Genomic DNA, 21,200 nt, shown 5'->3' on the forward strand with positions numbered 1-21,200 from the left:
ATGTGTAACCACCATTCTGACTTTGAACAGCACAAACTAGTTGTGCAGGTTTTTGAATTTTATATAAATGGAATAATACATTATGTTCTCTTTTTGTAGGGCCTCTTTTGCTCACTGTATGTGACATTCCTCTATGTTGTATTTGTTATAGATTGTTTATTTTCATTGCTACGTAGTGTTCCATTGTGGGGGAATGTATCACAATTTATCCATTTTACTACTGAAGGGCATTTGGGTAGTTTTCAGTTACTGGCCTTTATGACTAGTGCTGCAGTGCATATTTTATTAATATTTATTGAGGCATAATTTACGTACCTTAAAATTCACACATTTTTAAGTGTGTAATTCAGTCTATATAGATTTGCCTTTTCTGACATCTTATATATAAACTTGTACATACAATATGTGAGGTTTGAGTCTGGCTTCTTTCACTTAGCATAAGATTTTTGAGGTTAATCCATGTTGTAGCATGTATAAATATTTTCATTCCTTTGCGTGGAAATACTCCATTTGATCTATCTGTTCATCAGTTGATCCACTTTTTAGCTAGCTACTGTGAGTAGTGATACTGTGAATGTTCTAAACATGCAGTTTTAGATTAAGAATTCACTTCCTTGAAGTAATTCTTCTTGTGGTCTTTTAGGTCAGTATCTTACATAAATGAGCTTCTCTTTTGGCTCTGAACCTAAGGCTGGGTGGAAATGAACCAAATCTGAATTAAGCTCTTGGACTGGCATGTTCCCATTCCTCTTTTAATGATTAGGTGTGGTATAGTAGAAAGAATATAGACTTTGGACGTAGATATACCTGAGTTCAAATCTCAGCTCCACGATTTAATATGTGAGCTTGGGAAAGTCAGTTACTTGCTTTCCTCATCTATAAAAATAATAATTACTTGGCAGGATTATGAGGACTAAGTTTAGAAAAAGGGAAAAAATATTAGGCACTTAACAAGTATTTAAGGTTTGTTAGTTTCCCAAAAGAAACGTAAATATTTAAATAAATAGAGATGAGACTCTTACTCTGGTTTCTTCCAGCCTATCAACCAACTATTCCCTATTTACCCCAAATCAATGTTAGCTCTATAATCTTGGGTAAGTCATTTAATTTCTCTAAGCCTCAGTTAGGAAAATGAGGCAATCTGAAGGAGGACCAGGTCATGTTAGGATAAACCTTAAGACTTGAACTATTTTGTCATGATGAAATGGCTGTCACCTTTTGGAATTTGATGTTAGGTTGTTTTGAAAGGATTATTGGTTGCTCAAGGATTGAGGAAATTTATGTTTCATCTTTTGGTACCTAGAAGAATTGGGAGAAACATTCCTGCCAGTAGTACCAGTATCTTTTTATCTCAATTCATAGCATCAACCACTCTTGATTTGTCCCTTCTTTCTCTTTCCAGAACGTGGTTGTATTCACTGTGCCTGCAGTGGCTTGCCTGGTGTCTTCCTTCACCTGGGCTACTGTGGCTCTTTTCTCTCCTTATCACTTATGTATCAAGGAGCCTCTTCAAAGTCACCTACTGTTATGAGAAACAAATACAAATTGTCTTTGAAGCATCACACAGACAGAACTTGGTTCTTTTCTATCTTGTCATGATTATCCTAATGTGTGGGTTATCCTCTGTTGTCAGTTTCTACTCTGAGAACCTGAAGTGCTCCTTTTTTTCCCTTTGTATTTTCTTTTTAAGGTGAAATTCATGTAACAAAATTAACCATTTTAAAGCATAGAATTCAGTGACATTTAGTACATTTTTATAGTATTGTGCCACCATCACCTCTATCCCCACCAAAGAAGACCCTATACCCATTAAAGGTAGCCATTTCCCACCCCACCCCCATTTCTAGCCTCTAACGAACATTAATTTGCTTTTACCTTAGTTACCTTAAAACATTACTCTGAATTTACCTCTATTCTGAAGATTTCATGTACATGTAATTGTACAATATGTGACTTTCATGTCTGATTTTTGTCCTATAGCATAATATTTTCAAGGTTCACCTGTGTTGTGGCATGTATTAGTACCTATTGGTACTTCATTCCTTTTTTTTTATGAATTTTAAAAACAATCTATTTTATTTTTTATTTTTGTATATTGGAGTATAGTTTATTAACAATGTTGTGTTAAATTTCAGGCATACAGCAAAGTGATTCAGTTATACATATACATGTATCTATTCTTTTTCAAATTCTTTTCCCATTTAGGTTATTACAGAATGTTGAGCAGAGTTCCCTGTGCTATACAGTAGGTCCTTGTTGGTTATCTGTTTTAAATATAGCAATGTGTATATGTCAGTCCCAAAGGTACTGCATTCCTTTTTTTATGAGTAACATTCCATTGTGTGGATATACTGCATTTTGTTTATCCATTCATTGTTTGACAGACAGCTCGCTTGTTTCCACATTTGTGGATTGTACTGTTAGGAACATCCATGCACAAGTATTTGTTTGAATACCTGTTTTCACCTTTAGGGGTATATACCCAGGAGTGGAATTGCCAGGTAGTATGGTAATTCTATGTTTATTTTTTTTGAGGAACTGCCAGATATTTTCCGCAGTGGCTGCACCATTTTACATTCCCACCAGCAATGTACAAGAGTTCCAATTTCTCCACATTCTCTCCTACACTTGTTATTTCTCATTTTTAAAATTATTATTGTAGCCATCCTAGTGTGTATGAAGTGGTAATCTCATTGTTTTGATTTGCATTTCACTAATGACTTACATTGAGCATCTTTTTGTGTGACTTTTGGCCATTTGTATATCTTCTTCGGAGAAATAACTGTTCAATTCCTTTGCCCATTTTTTAATTGGATGGTTTGTCTTTTGTTGTTAAATTGAGAGTTTTTTATATTCTGGATATTAGACTCTAGATATATGACCTGCAAATATTTTTTTCCATTCCGTAGATTTTCTTCATTTCTAAGAGTTACTTAGTGTTAGCTCTTACAATTAGGTCTTTGATCCATTTTGAGTTAATTTTTGTGTATAGTATAAGGTAAGGGTCCAGCTTCATTCTTTGCATGTGGATATCCATTTGTTGAAGAAGCTATTCTTTCCCCGTTAATGGTCTTGGCAACCACGTCGAAAATTATTTGACCATAGATGTATGGGTTTATATCTGGACTCTCAGTACAGTTCCATTGGTCTTTATGTCCATCCTTATGCCAGTCCCACACTGTAGTACTGATTGATTACTGTAGCTTTGTAGTAACTTTTGAGATTGGACAAAGTGAGTCCTCCAATTCACTTTTAAGATTGTTTCGGCTAGTCTAGGCGCCTTGCATTTTCATATGAATTTTAGGATCACATTTTCAATTTCTGCAAAAAAGGAAGCTGAGATTTTGATAGGGACTGTATTCAATCTGTAGATCTATTTGGGGAATATTGCCATTTCAGCAATATTTAAGTAGTTTTTTTCTTTTTGATTGAATTGTAAATGGAATCATTTTCTTAACTCCCTTTTTGGATTGCTCATTGCTGGTATAGTTAAAGTAATTTTTGTCTGTTTATCTTGTATTCTGCAACTTTGCTAAATTTGTGTATTACCTTTAATAGTTTGGGGGGTTTTTTGCAGATTCGTTAGAAATAAGGTCATTTCATTTGCAAATAGAGGAGTTTTACTTCCTCCTCCTATTTATGTGCCTTTTTTCTCTCTTGCCTAATGCTCTGACTGGAACTTCCAGTACAGTGTTAAATAGAAGTGGAGGGAAAGGGCATCCTTATTTTGTTTCTGATCTTAGGGAAAGAGTTTTCAGTCTTTTGCCAGTGAGTTTATTAGCTCTAGGGGTTTGATAAATGCCTTTTATCAGGTTGAGGAAGTTCTAGTCTATTCCTAGTTTATTGTGCATTCTTATCTTGAAAGTTTGTTGATTTTGTTAAATGCTTTTTCTGAATCAATTGAGATGATCGTGTGGGTTCTTTTTTCCTTCATTCTATTAATGTGGTATATTACATCAGTTGATTTTTGGGTGTTGAACTGCTCTCATAATCCTGGGATGCATCCCACTTGATCGTAGTTTTAATGTGCTGCATAGTCTTAATATGTGCTGGATTTGGTTTGCAGGAATACTGGTCTGTAGTTTTCTTGTGATGTCTTTGTCTGGCTTTGGTATCAGAGTTATGCTGGCCTTACAGAATGAGTTGGGAAGTGGTTCCTCCTGGCCTTTTCTTTCACTGGGAGGTTTCTGATTACTAATTCAGTGTCTTCACTTCTTAGAAGTGTGTTCAGATTTTTGGTAATTTGAGCCTCCTCTTTTTTTCCCCTCCGTCTAGCTAAAGGTTTGTCAATTTTGTTGATCTTTTCAAAGAACTAACTTTTGGTTTCATTGATTTTTCTCTGTTGGTCTGCTATTTTCTTAGATATCTCTGCTCTACTCTTTATTTCCTTCGTTTTGCTAGCTTTGGGTTGGTTTGCTCCTTTCTGCCCCCTTTTTCTTTAAGGTGTGAAGTTAGGTTATTGATTAGACATGTGATTTTTTTTTTTATTTTAATGTAGCCATTGATGTCTATAAATTTCCCTCAGAACACTGCTTTTTCTGCAGCCCATGTTTTATGATATGTTGTTCTTTTGTTTTGTGGTTGTGGTGGTGGTGGTTGGCCACACCCCATGGCAGGCAGGATCTTAGTTCCCTGACCAGAGATTGAACCCTTGCCCCCTGCAGTGGAAGCGCGGTGTCAGGGAAGTCCCTCAATCTTTTTAAATTACTTGAGTGGCTTAATATATGGTCTACTCTGGAGAATCTTCTGTGTGTACTTGGGAAAATGGTGTATTCTGTTGTTTTGGGGTGAAGTATTATATATCTCTTAGGTTTAATTTTGTTTTAATAGTGTTGCTCAGGTCCTCTTATTTCCTATTTGAATTTCTGAGTAGTCATTTTATTCATTACTGAAAGTAAGATATTGAAGTTTCAAAGTTATCTTAGTAATACCTATTGCTCCCTTCAATTCTGTCATTTTTTGCTTCATATGTTAGGTATGTATAGGTTTATAATTCTTGTATCTTCTTGATTGATTGACTCTTTTATTAATATACAGTGTCCTTCTTTGACTCTTAGAACAGTTTTTTGGCTTGAAGTCTGTTTTGTCTGATATTGATGGAGCCACTTGCTATCAGTTTGTTTCCCCCCAAAAGATGTTGAGTACCTGTGAATGTAACATTACTTGGAAGGAGGATGTTGAGTTTCTTGTCTGTGTAGATTTGTGTCTTTTTTTAGATTTGGGGGCATTTTTATCCTTTATTTCTCTAAGTATTCTTTCTGTTCCATTCTCTGCTCTCCTTCTGGGACTCTGTATGTTGATTTGCTTAATGGTCCCCCACAGGTCTCTTAGTCTCTGTTAATTTTTCTTCATTCTTTTCTTTCTATTCTTCAGACGAGATGCTCTCAGTTGTGACCTGTCTCAAAGTTTGCTGATTTGTCTCCTTTCTCAAATCTGCTGTTTAATGATTGCAGATATTATACTTTTCAGCCCTAGAATTTCTGTTTCGTTCCTTTTTATAATTACTGTCGTTTTGTTGGCACTTTTCTATTTGTTGAGACATCATTCTCCTGACTTCCTTTAGTTCTTTGTCAGTGATTTCCTTTAGCTGTTTGACCATATTTTAAAAAATCATATTCTTTATCTTGTGTGGTCTCTCTAAAGGCTCTGGTTAAGCTTGTGCCCAACGTGTGATTTGACAGAGATTTCCTTACGTGGCTTGTTTAACTTTTTTCTTGCTTCAGTGTTTACTTGGTTGCTGTAAACCTATGACTATATCCCAGAGTTCTTACAAAGTTGATTCTGGCAGGTGTGTGGTGTGTGTGTGTGTTTCTGAAAAGGGACATTTTTGCTGATGTCACTCTCTGACAATGCTTTTTTTTTAAACTATGGAGTTTTATGGAATGGGTATGTTATTCAATAAAATAGGCTATTATGCTTTATAAGGATAAGCAGTTCTCATCAAATTGCTGTTATTTGTCCAGTGGATAATATCCACAGTATGAGAAGATGTAGGCATACAATCCTTTCATCGTGAAGTATAAAAGAGCTTTATTGAGTATAGGAAGTTATGGAATAGGTTTAAAGTCCAAATTAGCGTAGCTGGGTTGAGTAAAAGAAATAATTTTCTCTTCATTATTTAATGTTCAGTACTTTATGGAGGGTATTGAATTGCTCCCTTTGGAGAAATTTTCTTAAAAGAAGCCATGACCTACATGTAGAAGTCCTTGATTACTAGTCTCAAGACAGGATTTTAAAATCCAAGTCTGCTTAGATAACTTTGTGATCTTGAACAAGTTGTCTTCATTGGCATTCCAGTTACTTTAAGGGGAAAATTCATTGAACTGTACTTAGACTAGTTAATCTTTAAGATATTTTCAACTGTAAACTTTTTATTATTATTATTTTGATACTTGAAGTAGCTCAGATAGTAGAAAGGTAAGAAAGACATTTTAATGGTGAAAGGGAAATCAAAGGAAACGTATATCTGATTTAACAATTATGTCCGTTTTTTTTAAAGTTCCCACTGCTATTCATATCTGCATTTCAAATGAATGTTATTTCATTACCTTAATATGTTCTCATAAAACTTTCAAACAGTGTAGTTAAAGCTGAAATATCCCCCAGTCACCACCTTGTTCCACAGTGGAGGAAACTATAGTTTTTCAGATCATTTTTTTAAAGGTTAAGCAAAAAAAATTACCATACTATATGTGTGTGTGTATGAAGTTTTATTTTTTCCATTTAACAACATTTTTGCCAGTAATTCCATGTCATTCTTTACAGATACCTCCATATGTTTTATTCTATCTTGGTGATATATCATGGTTTATTTAATAAACAGTGGCTCCTTAATGTGGAGAGTTAGGTTGTTTCCATATTTTGGCTATTATAAACATGTTATAGTGAACCTCCATGTGCTAGTTCATTTTCCTAAGGTAGATACTTTGAGGTGGAATTACTGGAAGTATTTTTGGACCTTCCCCTGGAAGGTGACCAGTATTTATCTCAACTTCTTGAAATCTGTCCAGAAGTGTTGTTGTGATATATAGATATACATAGATTTATTTATTTATACCGCGGCTATACACACATATATATAATATTTGGACACTTTATGGATGTGGGTTTTATAAGTGTGACTATAGTTTTGTAGGATAAATTCCTAGTAGTTGAAATGAACGTGAATAGGTATATGTACTTATAATTTTGATAGATGTTGCCAGATTGTCCTTTATAGAAAGGTTTTGCTGGTGTTCACACTGTTACCTCTATTAAGAGCTCCTATTTTCCTACAGCCTTGCCAATACAAACATTTGGATCATTGCCAATATGCTAGGGGAACAATACTACAGCAATATGACTTTCATTTGAGTTTCTCTTGTTATGAGTGGATTGAGCTTTGTTGTCATTGTTTTTGTTTGTTCATATATCTGAAAACCATATGTTTTTACTGAGTTGCCATTTTTCTGTTGGGCTGTTAGACTTTGCTTATAGAGGAATTTGCCATGCAGAAAATTTTATGTTTATATAGTCAGATGTATCAGTCTTAAGACCTAAATTCTGTGCTATTCTTAGAAAGGACTACCATTCTGAGATTATTAAAAGGATCTTCCATGGTCAATATAGGCTCACTTTTAATATACTAAGTAAAATTATTGAATAGAATCAAGGGAAGGCATTCCTACCATGGAATTCCTCTTTATGGAATTCCTCTTCAGTACTTACTTGAAGCATTGTTTGATTATTAAATCATCTAGACGTGTGCTTCTTTCTTATAGTAGATCTGGTCATTTTTTGGGACCACTCACTCAATTTAGTTTTATCAAATTTTACTCTCATCTTGTTGTTTCTATTATATCAGTAAAATTCTGAGGTTCCCCCCCGGGGAGGGGAGAAAAAAAAACATTTATCATCTTTCCATTGACTATAAGAGTAGATATACAGAGATTGTTATTGGTTAACTATAAACTTTAAAAGAATGATGTATGTTTTCATTTAGATCCCAAGGAAGAGAAAGAGGAAGAAGGTTCTACCGTCCCTCAGGAAGTTTCCGTTGCTGCAACTAAGCCTAGCCGGGGCTGGCGTAGCAGTAGCAGGACATCTGCCTCTCGGCATCGTGACACAGAGAACACCCGAAGCTCTAGGTCCAAGACTGGTTCATTGCAACTCATCTGCAAGTCAGAACCAAATACAGATCAGCTTGATTATGGTACAGTGAATATAGAGTATGGTTATTTAATAACCAGTTGCCTGTTGATTTTAAACATAATGTTGAACATTTACCAGAACAGCTTAACTTTCAGGGGTAAGTGTGGTGTTATAGGAAGGATTCCTTTTTGACATTTTGCAGATAATTCTCCTTTTGTATAATTACCCTAGGCAGTAATTTGGTTTGAGTCTCTTGGCTGCAGAGAGAAAATATCTATACCTACATAGATAAAGTTTTGTTTTGGACTTTTTCTAGATGTTGCAGAAGAGCGTCAGTCTCCAGGTGGCATTAGGTAAGAAACTTTTCATATTTCTTATTTAAGCCCTTGGGGATGTAGAACACAGTCAGTCATATCACATGACTCAAGTTGTTTTCTACTTGAAATAATTGTCAATTGTTTTTTAACTCTTAGTGTCACTGAGCCATCATTGCCTTGCCTTTATTTAATGAAGTGATAGCATGTCTAGGATTTATGTATTTTTTGTTTCAATTATTATTCTTTAGGATAAGCAGCTAGATTGCAGTCCAACTACACCATAAGCATGAAAATCCTAGATAACTTACTGTAAATCTTCAGCTACCTGTAAATAAATTACTGAATAAAATCAAGTCAGATAAAATTCATACAGCTGGAATTTCTAACCTCTGCTTCTTTTTAGCAGTGATGAGGAGGAAGAGGAGGAAGACGAGATGTTGATCAGTGAAGAAGAAATACCATTCAAAGATGATCCAAGGGATGAGACCTACAAACCCCACTTAGAAAGGTATGTCTCAGATTTGTCAGTGAAAAATAAGTTAGGAGAGCATTGTTGCATGCTTTTATTTCACCTTGTTGCCAAACTAATGGATATGGACTTAATTTTAAATAATTAATTATGCACTTGTTTTGCGAATCTAACATTATCTTATTACTCCCTCATACAGCCCTCTCTTCCATTTATAGAACTTTGTTTTGATCATATTCAGATTATTATGGTGTCTGCCTGTTTTATCTTAAGGTATCATGAATTGCCTGAATACTTAGAATTTTTTGCTTTTGTTTCTCTTTACAGCTATAGTGAGATTTGATTCTAAGGCATTGTTAGCTTTTGGAGGGGGCGGGTTGTCTCATAGGCTCTAAATATATGTATGATGTACATATGAGGAATAGCTGGCTGGAAACCACATTTCATGGACTGAGGAGCATAATTTTATTTTAATTTTTTTAATTTTGCGTTTATTCATTTTATATATTATGAACATATTCTCTTTTTTAAATTTATTTTATTTATTTTTGGTTGCCTTGGGTCTTCATTGCTGTGTGTGGGCTTTCTCTAGTTGTGGCGAGCGGGCTTTCTCTAGTTGTGGTGAGCGGGCTTTCTCTAGTTGTGGCAAGCAGGGGCTACTCTTCGTTACGGTGCACGGGCTTCTCATTGCGGTGGCTTCTCTTGTTGCGGAGCATGGGCTGTAGGCGTGTGGGCTTCAGTAGTTGCAGCGCGCGGGCTTAGTTGCTCCGCAGCATGTGGGATCTTCCCGGACCAGAATTGGCAGGCGATTCTTAACCACTGCGCCACCAGGGAAGCCTGAGGAGCATAATTTTATAATAAATCATTGATCACTCCTGGCTTTACCCTTTTGTCACAGTTGTCCTTGAAAGGGTCCTTTGCTGGATACCAGTATTGAAATGTATTTGTATTTTCAGGGAAACCCCAAAGCCACGGAGAAAATCGGGGAAGGTGAAAGAAGAGAAAGAGAAGAAAGAAATAAAAGTGGAAGTAGAGGTAGAGGTGAAAGAAGAAGAGAATGAAATTAGAGAAGATGAGGAGCCTCCTAGGAAGTGAGTAGGCAATTCCTACTAAAAATGGAAATTTAACAGATTTTCAAGCCACTAGTGGAAAAAGGGTAGGAGTGTGAGGAATGATATTGACATATACATATTGCTGTCTCAAGCAGCTGACAATTTCATTGGAAAGACTCTGCTCAAAAGCTTCAAAAGTTTAATTCAAAGCAATACTTAAGAGACATTCAGTTGAGTGGGTAGGACAATAATAGCTCTAGGGATGCCGAGGAGGTAGAGGTAGCAAGAAGAGTATGGCAAATATGGATCCTCAGAAGAGGGGCAAATAAAGCAAATGATGTAATAACCTTGATCAGGTGAAAACTTTTGGCTAGCAATTATTTCCTGTCGCAGAAATAGCTTTTTTAAGTGTCTAGGCTTTTGTCTCTATTGCAAGGAGAGTCTAGTTTATGTTCTTAGGGTTTTTAGATAATAGACTTGTTTATTCTACTTTTTAAATTGATTAAATATAAGTGATAGACTTCTCACTGAAACAAGTCTTCAAGTAGTAACCTTGAGGTTTATCCAAATCTTCCATAGAAATGTGTAGTTTATGAAAGGTATATATTTTAACTTGTGGTGCAGACTTATTTGTAAGTGAAATTGCTTCAGAGTGAAATCTTTGTTTGGTTCGCCAGATATGTCTTTGGCTTTATGTATTCTGGGTTATCCTTTGTTTCTGCCACCTGCTCTTTGGTCTTGAGGGTATGTCCTCAGCTCTCCTTTACTATATAAGCTTCAATCTGGAATATGTGGACAGTTACTCTGCTCTTTAATTATAGGAGGGGAAGAAGGCGAAAAGATGACAAAAGTCCACGATTACCCAAAAGGAGGTGAGTAATTTATACTCCTGCTGTGTTGTGCCTTCTTTCTGGTGGTGGGCACTTCACTCACATGTTCAGCCCTCATAATTATCCTGTGGGAATGGCTAGTTAAAAATTTCACAAAAGCAACTTCATTAGTGTCCTTGATGCAGAGTTACTATGTTTTTATTTCCATTGCAGGATCTTAAAGTTTCTAAAAATTTTAACACTTCTTTGCCTTTTGGGGAGTTACTAGTTTGTTTTGTGCTCTTTTTTAAAAACTCTAAACATTTGGCAATTTCTGGTTACTTCTAACATAAATTCTGTGCAGGCTATAAACTTAGAGATTTTAATTCTTCATACTGTAAAATACCTATTCCCTATAGTGCAGTTTGGCCACTGTGCAGACTGCCTCTTTTCTGTTGCTAATTTTTCTCCTACATATTGCTAATAGAAAAAAGCCTCCAATCCAGTATGTCCGTTGTGAGATGGAAGGATGTGGAACTGTTCTTGCTCACCCTCGCTATTTGCAGGTCAGTGAAGTTGTTAAATAAGGTAGCCTTGCAGGTTACGTTCCATTTCTAGTTCTCATACTTCATGAGAGTTTACAATTTGTGGACTTGTGTAGGCTTTATCATTAAATGTGTAATGTCAAGGAAAATCTTTTTGTAAACATCAAATTACTTCAGTTGAGTTTCTGTTGTTGTTGTTGTTTTTAAGTGATTTAGAACCTGAGCTTAAATATTTCCTTGGGATCTTGGAATATTCCAGTGTTCATGGTGTAAATACTCCTGATACAAGAAATGATTGCATAACAACACACCAAGACACAGTGGAACAGATTTTATTTTAATGTGTATTTTTAAAGAATAAAATTAGCAACTAAAACCAATGACTTTTTGAATCCTATTTAGAATAAATTATAAAATTTTTAGTTTTTAGGTGTTTTTTTTTAAGTGAGCAGGGTTTTTTTGTTTTTTGTGTTTTTTTTTGCGGTACGTGGGCCTCTCACCGCTGTGGCCTCTCCCGCTGCGGAGCACGGGCTCCGGACGCGCAGGCCCAGCGGCCATGGCTCACGGGCGCAGCCGCTCCACGGCACGTGGGATCCTCCTGGACCGGGGCACGAACCCGCGCCCCCTGCTTCGGCAGGCGGACTCTCAACCACTGCGCCACCAGGGAAGCCCGTGAGCAGGGTTTTTTAAAATAATTTTATATAAATTGCTGTGCATTCTGCATGTTTTTAAAAATTTATTTTTTATTTTATTTTATTTATTTTTGGCTGCTTTGGGTCTTCGTTGCTGCGTGTGAGTTTTCTCTAGTTGTGGTGAGCAGGGGCTACTCTTTGTTGCGGTGCGCGGGCTTCTCATGGCGGTGGCTTCTCTTGTTGCGGAGCACGGGCTCTAGGCATTCGGGCTTCAGTAGTTGTGGCTCACGGGCTCTAGAGCACAGGCTCAGTAGTTGTGGTGCATGGGCTTAGTTGCTCCACGGCATGTGGGATCTTCCCGGACCAGAACTCGAACCCGTGTCCCCTGCATTGGCAGGCGGATTCTTAACCACCGCGCCACCAGGGAAGTCCCAGATTTTTTTTAATGAGTAAAGATACAGCTTGTATTTAGGTCTGGCAGAAAACATGAAGGTGAAATAATAATTACTAAAGCTTAAGAAGTGTTTGATCTTTATTTAGCAGCAAGTATAACATAGACTAAGGCCTTACTTTCTGATTCTGGTTCTACTATAATAATGATAGCTACGCTTCTTTTGTCATGTACTGTTTGCTGCACTAAGCACCGTACAATATATGATCTCTGTATTCCCACAACAACACTACAACACAGTTATCATTACCTCCATATAATACGTCCATCTGGAAGTATTCTATTCTAAGATCATGCCACTAGTGAATGACAGACCTAGACTGGAATCACCATCTATCTGTTTCTGTAGCCTGTGTTCGTAATCATTTTATTATACTGCTTCCTGTTCATATACAGAGTATTTGGTTTTCCTTCAGCACTTTTGACTTAGCAAAGGAATGAGCTAAGCTAAGCTTTCTGGAATCCTTACTTTTTATCCCCCTTCACTTTCTTTTACTGTTTTAGCACCACATTAAATACCAGCATTTGCTGAAGAAGAAATACGTATGTCCCCATCCCTCCTGTGGGCGACTCTTCAGGCTCCAGAAGCAACTTCTACGACATGCCAAACATCATACAGGTATTTCTTAAATAAAATGTTTATCAAGTAGCTAAAGTCACTGATTCAACATCACCAAGTTTGTTTTACAGCTAAGAAACCAGAGGCTGAGCAACGTTAGGTAACTTGCCTGTGGTCACACAGCTAGTTTTAGCAGAACCGGGGTTTTCTAATTCTGTCTCAGGTAAATAGATACTCGTAGTAACTACCTGGACTGAAAATGAGGAGTATGTGGAGAAAGCTGAAACGGGAAGGAGGGCTGCTCATCGTTCACGTTACCTACCGAGGAGCTCTCGACTTCTGCTCCTATTGGAATCGTAAAGGCTAGCTACTAAATTCACATGTAACCTCCTGTTGGAGGAGGAGCTATTGACTCAAAAAGAGAAACTGAATGTCTTTGTAATTCATGTTATAGAATGGATTCAGACATCATTCATTTTTATCCGCTTGACAGTCTCAGTGCAGTGTAGCTAATAGGAACAAATTAGGCTGGGTATTAGTGGTAATTGAGCATATGCCAGACACTTGATATTCTTAATAATCCTTGGAGGGTAAGACTAGGAATTCCAGTAGCAGAGATTTCATGTCTCTTGCACAAGGTCATATGGTCAGTGTCATATATATACCCTTTCCATCATTTACTAAATGTGTGACTTAGGAACGTTACTTAATTTCTTCTCACTTTTCCTCATTTGTAAAATAAAGCTAATAATGTTACCAATAACACTGAGTTATTACAAGGATGAAATGAGATAACCTATAAAGTGCTGTTTGCTGCACAGGGCCGGCACCTGATAGCACCGCAATTTAAACTCAGGTCTTAGTCACTCCAAAGTCTACTGTCTTTGCATTACACTATGTTTCTTCAGAGAGTATGCTGTCTCCACTGTTTCTTGATAGAAGCTGCCATTTCTCCACTCCTTCTCCCTGTTACACTGTTTTATTCTATAGAAAAGTAATTTCTGACAACCAGTTTAGACAGTTTTAGTTAAATATTACAAGCCTACTATGACAAACAGTGTTTTAGAAATTCAGTCCATTCTAGATATTTACATTTGGTTGATACAGTTTTATGATGTCAGTGTTAGAGAGTTTTCCTTTTCCAAATTAGTGTTTACTGGCTCCCTTTGAAAATACAATTTATTTAAGCAAGTAGAATGCCCCACATGGGTTTGTCATGCGACTGTGGAGCTGGAAAAGTGGACAAGACCTGAGAGATACTAAGAAATTGTCCCTGAGTTAGAAGTATGCATTTTTAGACCCTACCACTCATCATGTAGAACATAGACCAGACTTTAGCTCCATTAAGAGATGGAGAATCTCAGGACTTGCCTTAGACCAACTGAATCAGCGTCTGCATCTAATAAGATCCCCAGGTGAGTCCTCAGTACATTCAAGTTTGAGAAAAACTTGACTCTTCTCCCACACTTGGTTTTAGAACTGTTTGGGATAGAATGTAAGATTAAATTGGATACTGTTTGCCTTTTGACTTATCCTTGTGTTTTTACTGTGACTATTTCTAGTAATTTTTAAGTGAAAGGCATAGAAAATGGGTAGTGGCCATTTATTCAACAAATGTATGTTGAGCATCTGTTTGTCCACTTTCTCCCCAACCAGTTGATAAGAAATTAAGTCCAGTGTTCCTTTGCCCCATAGAATTTTTGAGAGAAGTTTAAATTGTTTATCTTGGGTAACTTTTTAAAAAAATCTGAAATAGAAGATATGAGTAGCACTTTATATTTGGGTCACTTTTCTTTAGGGAATGCCAACTTCTTTTGTTGTTGTTGAACGCTAGATTCTTTATATGTAAGCATTCAGCTTTCACAGTCTGTGAAAAAAGCTGTTTTAAGAATAAAAGCTATGTAAAATGTAGTTGTTTACTTGCTAACCAATTTATCCAGGGTCTGGATTACTGGTAAAATTGAGATTAGGATTCCAGTTCTCATATTTCTGTCTAGCTGTGTTTTTTATTTTTGTTTTTTAAAATAGGTTCGTATGCTACTGAATGAATGGACTAAGAAGAGATAAAAATGATATTATTATAAGTTTTGTTTATCCAAAGTGCTTATACATTAAAAACAGTATTGCTTGTCCCCTAAATTCACCCGCCTGATCACCTGCTTACTTGTCGTAAGCTAGGAAAAATGCTTAAGAGGGACTCTAAATGGAACACTAAGTAACCACGTTATTTTTCTTCTTAGATCAACGAGATTATATCTGTGAATACTGTGCTCGAGCCTTCAAGAGTTCCCACAATCTGGCAGTGCACCGGATGATTCACACTGGCGAGAAGCCATTACAGTGAGTACTTGTTTACTGGTGAACATCTGGGGTCTCAGTGCATATACCCCACTTGAGGGTTAGACCCTTTACAGACATTTCAGCCGGCACTGCTATTTTACTTCTACCAAATTAAAGAGTGGGTATTGGGCTTCCCTGGTGGCGCAGTGGTTGAGAGGCCGCCTGCCGATGCGGGGGACACGGATTTGTGTCCCAGTCCCGGAAGATCCCACGTGCTGCGGAGCGGCGGGGCCCGTGAGCCATGGCCGCTGAGCCTGCGCGTCCGGAGCCTGTGCTCCGCAACGGGAGAGGCCACGACAGTGAGAGGCCCGCGTACCGCAAAAAAAAAAAAAAAGAGTGGGTATTGATTAGGGGAGCTACTTAGTCATGTTTTTCTTTTGTTTTCCTCTTTTTCAAACAAACAGAAAGGGGAAAAAATCAGATTAGTTTTCTATCTATTAACTTTTCCTAATCTTTCACAAGAAGTATATATTACTGACTGTTGCTTATAAATGTAACCTCTAAATTCTCACCCTGACGCTAAATGAGAGGTCTCTTTATTTCTCTATTTGATCAGCTATTTCGTTTTTCACTCTCCTTAGATGCGAGATCTGTGGATTCACTTGTCGGCAAAAGGCATCCCTTAATTGGCACATGAAGAAGCACGATGCAGACTCCTTCTACCAGTTTTCTTGCAATATCTGTGGCAAAAAATTTGAGAAGAAGGACAGCGTAGTGGCTCACAAAGCAAAAAGCCACCCTGAGGTGCTGATTGCCGAAGCTCTGGCTGCCAATGCAGGCGCCCTCATCACCAGCACGGATATCTTGGGCACTAATCCAGAGTCCCTGACACAACCTGCAGACGGTCAGGGTCTTCCTCTTCTTCCTGAGCCCTTGGGAAACTCCACCTCTGGAGAGTGCCTTCTGCTAGAAGCTGAAGGGATGTCAAAGTCATATTGTAGTGGGACAGAACGGGTGAGCCTGATGGCTGATGGGAAGATCTTTGTGGGAAGTGGCAGCAGTGGGGGCACTGAAGGGCTGGTCATGAACTCGGATATACTCGGTGCTACCACAGAGGTTCTGATTGAAGATTCAGACTCTACTGGACCTTAGAGGAAGGGAAGACTTTGGGCACTGGGACAGCTAAGACTTTGTATTTAAAAGACAAAAAGGACAAAAAAAAAAAAAAATTTAAAGCATTTAAAATCTAGTAAAATAACTGAAGGGCCTGCTCTTTCCATTGTGGATCACAGCACACGTGTGCACACACACGCGCACACACACGCGCGCGCGCGCACACACACACACACATCCCCTCTTCTCCCTCTGTTGTCCCCTTTATAAAATTGATGTTGCCTTTACCAGAAAGCTAGACAAAGAAAAAGCAGCCGCAGCTCTTAAAGTAACGGTTATTCTTGTACTCAGTTCCAGCCAGGCAGACTTCCTGCTTATCAGCAGATCCCCTTGTCAGCCTGTAACTCTGATGTGCTCTGGGTCAGCTTTTAACTCTTAATAATATATTAATATTCTCTAAACCCCTTCTCCTCCTTTACTGCTTCCCTATGGTTCTGGCTTCTATCCCCTGCAGCACATTTATCTTCAAAGTATCATATACTTCTAATCTCTGGAGGCTGGCAGCTTGACTTGGCACTTTAGGGCCCCTTAGCAGGGTGAGCTGTTAAAACAGCACACATCTCTCACCCCCTTTCCCTCTATTCCCCCTGGGTTTAGGAAAGGAAGGATACATGGGGACCACCTCCTGCCTCTTCACCTCACCACCTTCCTCAGTCCCCCTCCCAACACCTCCATAAGGTTCTCAGTGGTGCTCACTTGCTTTGCAAGCAGGCTCCCAACAGGGAGGGAGCTACTGTCTACATGGTCTCTCTGACCATAAGACAGGGTTCTATAACAGTGAGAAAAGTCCCAGACTAGTGGCAGAAATTTGCACTTTGAACATGTGTGTTTTTGTGTTGTGGAACCTGAGATTCCTTATTTATTAACAAAGTCTGATTTCTCTTTTTTTTGTCTTTGTTGCTATATTTTGTGGGGCTGGGAGAGATTAGATTATTCTGAAATGGGGTCCTTTGCATAAGAGGTACTTGTAGAAGGCAAGATATAGGGTTGAAGAAGCACAGCCAGCCTCTAAAATCATAGCTCTCTAGTGGCCTTTAAAGAAAGCTGGTCCTCAGCACTAACAAAATCACTACAGTAGCCTAGTGCTTTTCCGGAAACCTCTTTAGGGAAGGATGTTAGGTTTGTGGTAATTAGTGGTCTGAGTTTTTAGAGCATCGAGATTTAGGAATTTTGAGGGGGTCAGGAAGGTTGTTCAGGGTCTGAATTATAGATAAAAGGTTTTCTCTTGTGAATTTGTTAATTTTCTTTTTTGTCCCCATCATTTCTTTATACAGACCTCCCTGTTATCCCAGCTCTGGCCCCTTGCTTGCTTTGGCTTTGGCTTTGGCTTTGGCTTTGGCTTTGGCTTTGGCTTTGGCTTTGCTTTGCTTTATCATTGGTTGATTCCAGCTCCCAATTAGTGAAGGACACTGCCATCAGTGAAGGAATAGTCTGAGTCATACAGTTGTAAGTAAAAGAAAATTGCTCTGTTTTGTTTCCCTTTTAATAACATTTCAGAAGAAGAAAGCCTTCAACAAAGTTAATCTGTATAATGCTTTGGTTTTCACCTGAAATTGTAGGAATTATCATTTCCCTCGAGGTAGGGATTTTCATGGGGTGGATTACTTACTGTCCATGGGAAAGACAGTTTTGTACAACTTCATAACTTCCAGAAGACCAAAAACATATTTTGGCCCATTTTTAGAGAATTAGAAGGGCAGTCTCTCCTACGTACCTCAGAAACTGGAATTAAAGGCTTGCCCTATTCATTGTTTGTCAGAAATGTATGATGGCTGTTGGAAAGAATGAAGTTTTGCTGAGAACAAAATAAGGAACGGCTTGTTTTTCACAAACACTAAAACTACAAAGTTTATCAGTTTTCTCTTTTGATTTTTTTTTTTCCCCAAAAAGAAGGGTAACAAAACGTCATCTCTGAAAGAGGCTTACTTGTAATTACACCCACCTAGTGTCAGTGGTTGGGATGCCAGGGAATAGGGAGTGAAACACCTACAGTGAGCAGTCTTAAATGTACTGTTGTTTCTTTTCAGTGTTGCAGATTTGCCATCCCCTTCAGTGTGAGGGTAGAGAATGGAATAAGGTTAGAAGGGATATAGAGTATGCTTTCCTGCCCACAGTAAGGATTTGGAGATGACTTTGGTATGTTGAGTAAATTTGAAAATATTATAAGATTGACTGGATAGATCTAAAACAAAGTTGTTCCACTCCCGTATTAAGTCCATTTTGTACTGTTTCACTAGCTAGTATCTATACCCCACTTTACTTTTTGTCTTCGTCACATTTATCTTATCCTTTGTCTCCATAAATTACATTTGCAGTTGTTAGTCATCAGATGTTTTAGCCACCTACACAAAAGCAAACTGCATTTAAAAAAAAAACAAAACTTTATGAGATAGAGGGAAAATATATCCTTCCCCGTGTCACACTCCTCCCCACCAAAAGCAGCCAGTTAGTTCTCAGAAACTTCCTCCGTTTTCTACTCATCTTCATTTGCCTGTAATTTGCTTCAATAAATTATTACAGCAGTTTGCGATAAATTTTAAAATATTTTTCACGGACTTAAGATTTTTTCCTTTTGAGAAAAGGGGTGCTAGCAAAGTAAAGAGTTGGTTAAAGTAAACTATCTTATACTAGATTCTTTTCCCTTTTCCATTCTGCTCCTCATACGTTTACTTCATTGTCCTTCTAAGGAACTCTTAATCTTAAAATTCTACATTTCCTACTCTTTTTTTTTTTTTTTGCGATACGCAACCCTCTCACTGTTGTGCCCTCTCCCGTTGCGGAGCACAGGCTCCAGACGCGCAGGCTCAGCGGCCATGGCTCACGGGCCCAGCCGCTCCGCGGCATGCGGGGTCCTCCCGGACCGGGGCACGAACCCGTGTCCCCTGCATTGGCAGGCGGACTCTCAACCACTGCGCCACCAGGGAAGCCCAACATTTCCTACTGTTAATCAAATTCTGCTACCTTTTTAATAACTCTTTCCACAGCATATTCTCCATCTTGAATTAGCGATTCTAAATTCTGAAAATGTACTTAATACAAATATTATTTCTACAAGATATAGAAATACGTCTTGTAGAAATACATCTTTCCCCTTGTTTGTGGTTGCCCAGGGTTATTTTGTAAAATTGAGACTTAATATGCTTCAGAGAATTTAGATAAACATTGGCCAAGATTACTGGGAGTAAAAATAGATACATTGAGGTATGGAAAAGCATTCACATAGAGCACTTGAACTTCCTTAGAACCTGTTTGGAGAAAAAAATATAAAGAGTGTACTAAACCTAACTAAGGTTATTACAGTCTGGCTGTTTGAAGCACCATTTTTCCCTCCTGTCTTTTTCCCACTTTCCAGTGTACTCAAGAAAACTGAAAAATTGTAATGAATCAGTTTAAAATATTTTATTTCCTAGAAGCCTTTTTTGCCTGTTGTAATATGCAGGACCCTTCTCCTTTGGTGGGAGAGACAAGTAGTTACCTGAATCTAGGTTGAAAAGGTTATGTAAAAAGAAATTATAATAAAAGGGATACTCTGCTTTTCAAATCCTTGTTTTCTCTTAATCTAGGTAAGGCATATCCAAAATAAATATGTAAAGAAGAAAAATAAAAGTTGTCTTCATGGAAGCAACTGGTCTTCCTTGGTTGTACTGAGTTGCAGTTATCCTGGGGTGAAATAAGTGATGCTGCCAAATAAGAAAAACAAGTGCCCTCAGAGCAGGTTTTATGTGGCGGATACTGTTGTTTGCTCTTGTTGAGAATCAGGTAGTTAACTTTTGACTTAGTTCAGTTCTTGATTTCTAATGCTGAGATGCCATATGATCCTATGATCATTTGACAAAGTTGGAAATCCTTTCCATGTTTCAACCTTAGGAAAGGTGGATTCTTTAGTAAAGAGAACGTTAAAGAAGCTGTGGGGTTAATTTTGCTCTGATAATGACAAAACCCTGATAGCATTTAATATCAGTGCTTCTTCACAAAACTCAATGTCCATACAAAGTTTAAAAAACAAAAAAAAGTAGAATCCTCCTACCTTCTTAAAAAGCCTACTGTGACAGCCACCCCAGCCTCATTTCTTTCTCCCCTATGTCCCTCGATTATTGCTTTTTTTTTTTTTTTTTTACGGTACGCGGGCCTCTCACCGTTGTGGCCTCTCCCGTTGCGGTGCACAGGCTCTGGACGCGCAGGCTCAGTGGCCATGGCTCACGGGCCCAGCCGCTCCGCGGCATGTGGGATCTTCCCGGACCAGGGCACGAACCCGTGTCCCCTGCATCGGCAGGCGGCCTCTCAACCACTGTGCCACCAGGGAAGCCCTCTCAATTATTGTTTATGTATGGAAATTTCCCCCTGAGAAGGCATGTGTTTCAATTTAGAGGTAATGTCCATGATACAAAATAGTGAAAACTGATTCATTTGGGGGTGAAACTTGTAACTCTTACCCAATTGGCGTCATCCTCTAACCTACAGAGTTAAATGCAATAGAACAACAACTCTCCAAGTGCTTTTAAACTCTGCCTTCATTTCACAGTCCAGCTCATTCTCTTATTTTGTTAAGAAGCAATGTGGTATGACTGGGCTAAGGAAGAAAAAGAAAAGCATGTTGTCACTTAAGTGAGACTGCCTCAGAAATGTTACCAAGTCAGGGTTGGGTGTTTCCTGTCCTTTGGAAGAGAACAGGCCTAAAACAGTACCTTCCTCATCCTATAGCTACAAGGAAGGCACCATGATTGAGATTACAGATGCTTCCTTAACTGATTTTTAATCAAGTGTAAATTTAAATACTCAGCAA

General features: G+C 38.1%; 1 protein-coding gene across 2 annotated transcripts in view; it reads left to right on the forward strand.

Moving 5' to 3' along the window:
* Positions 1–19,958, forward strand: part of ZFP91 (ZFP91 zinc finger protein) — a 30,928-nt gene extending 10,970 nt beyond the window's left edge. The window contains exons 3-11 of one of the 2 annotated variants that reach the window (XM_029207522.1): positions 7,982–8,191; positions 8,447–8,483; positions 8,854–8,955; positions 9,873–10,007; positions 10,790–10,840; positions 11,265–11,343; positions 12,910–13,024; positions 15,205–15,304; positions 15,886–19,958. In XM_029207522.1, coding sequence (XP_029063355.1) covers positions 7,982–8,191; positions 8,447–8,483; positions 8,854–8,955; positions 9,873–10,007; positions 10,790–10,840; positions 11,265–11,343; positions 12,910–13,024; positions 15,205–15,304; positions 15,886–16,396 — 1,340 coding nt within the window. In that variant the 3' untranslated portion in view covers positions 16,397–19,958. Of the gene's footprint in view, positions 1–7,981; positions 8,192–8,446; positions 8,484–8,850; positions 8,956–9,872; positions 10,008–10,789; positions 10,841–11,264; positions 11,344–12,909; positions 13,025–15,204; positions 15,305–15,885 lie in introns of both variants that reach the window. The other variant, XM_029207521.1, reaches the window with a different exon arrangement.
* The last annotated feature ends 1,242 nt before the right edge of the window (positions 19,959–21,200 follow it).

Source organism: Monodon monoceros, unplaced genomic scaffold, assembly GCF_005190385.1.
Source record: "Monodon monoceros isolate NGI ecotype Baffin Bay Population unplaced genomic scaffold, NGI_Narwhal_1 Super_Scaffold_7, whole genome shotgun sequence".
Taxonomy (NCBI): Eukaryota; Metazoa; Chordata; class Mammalia; order Artiodactyla; family Monodontidae; genus Monodon; species Monodon monoceros.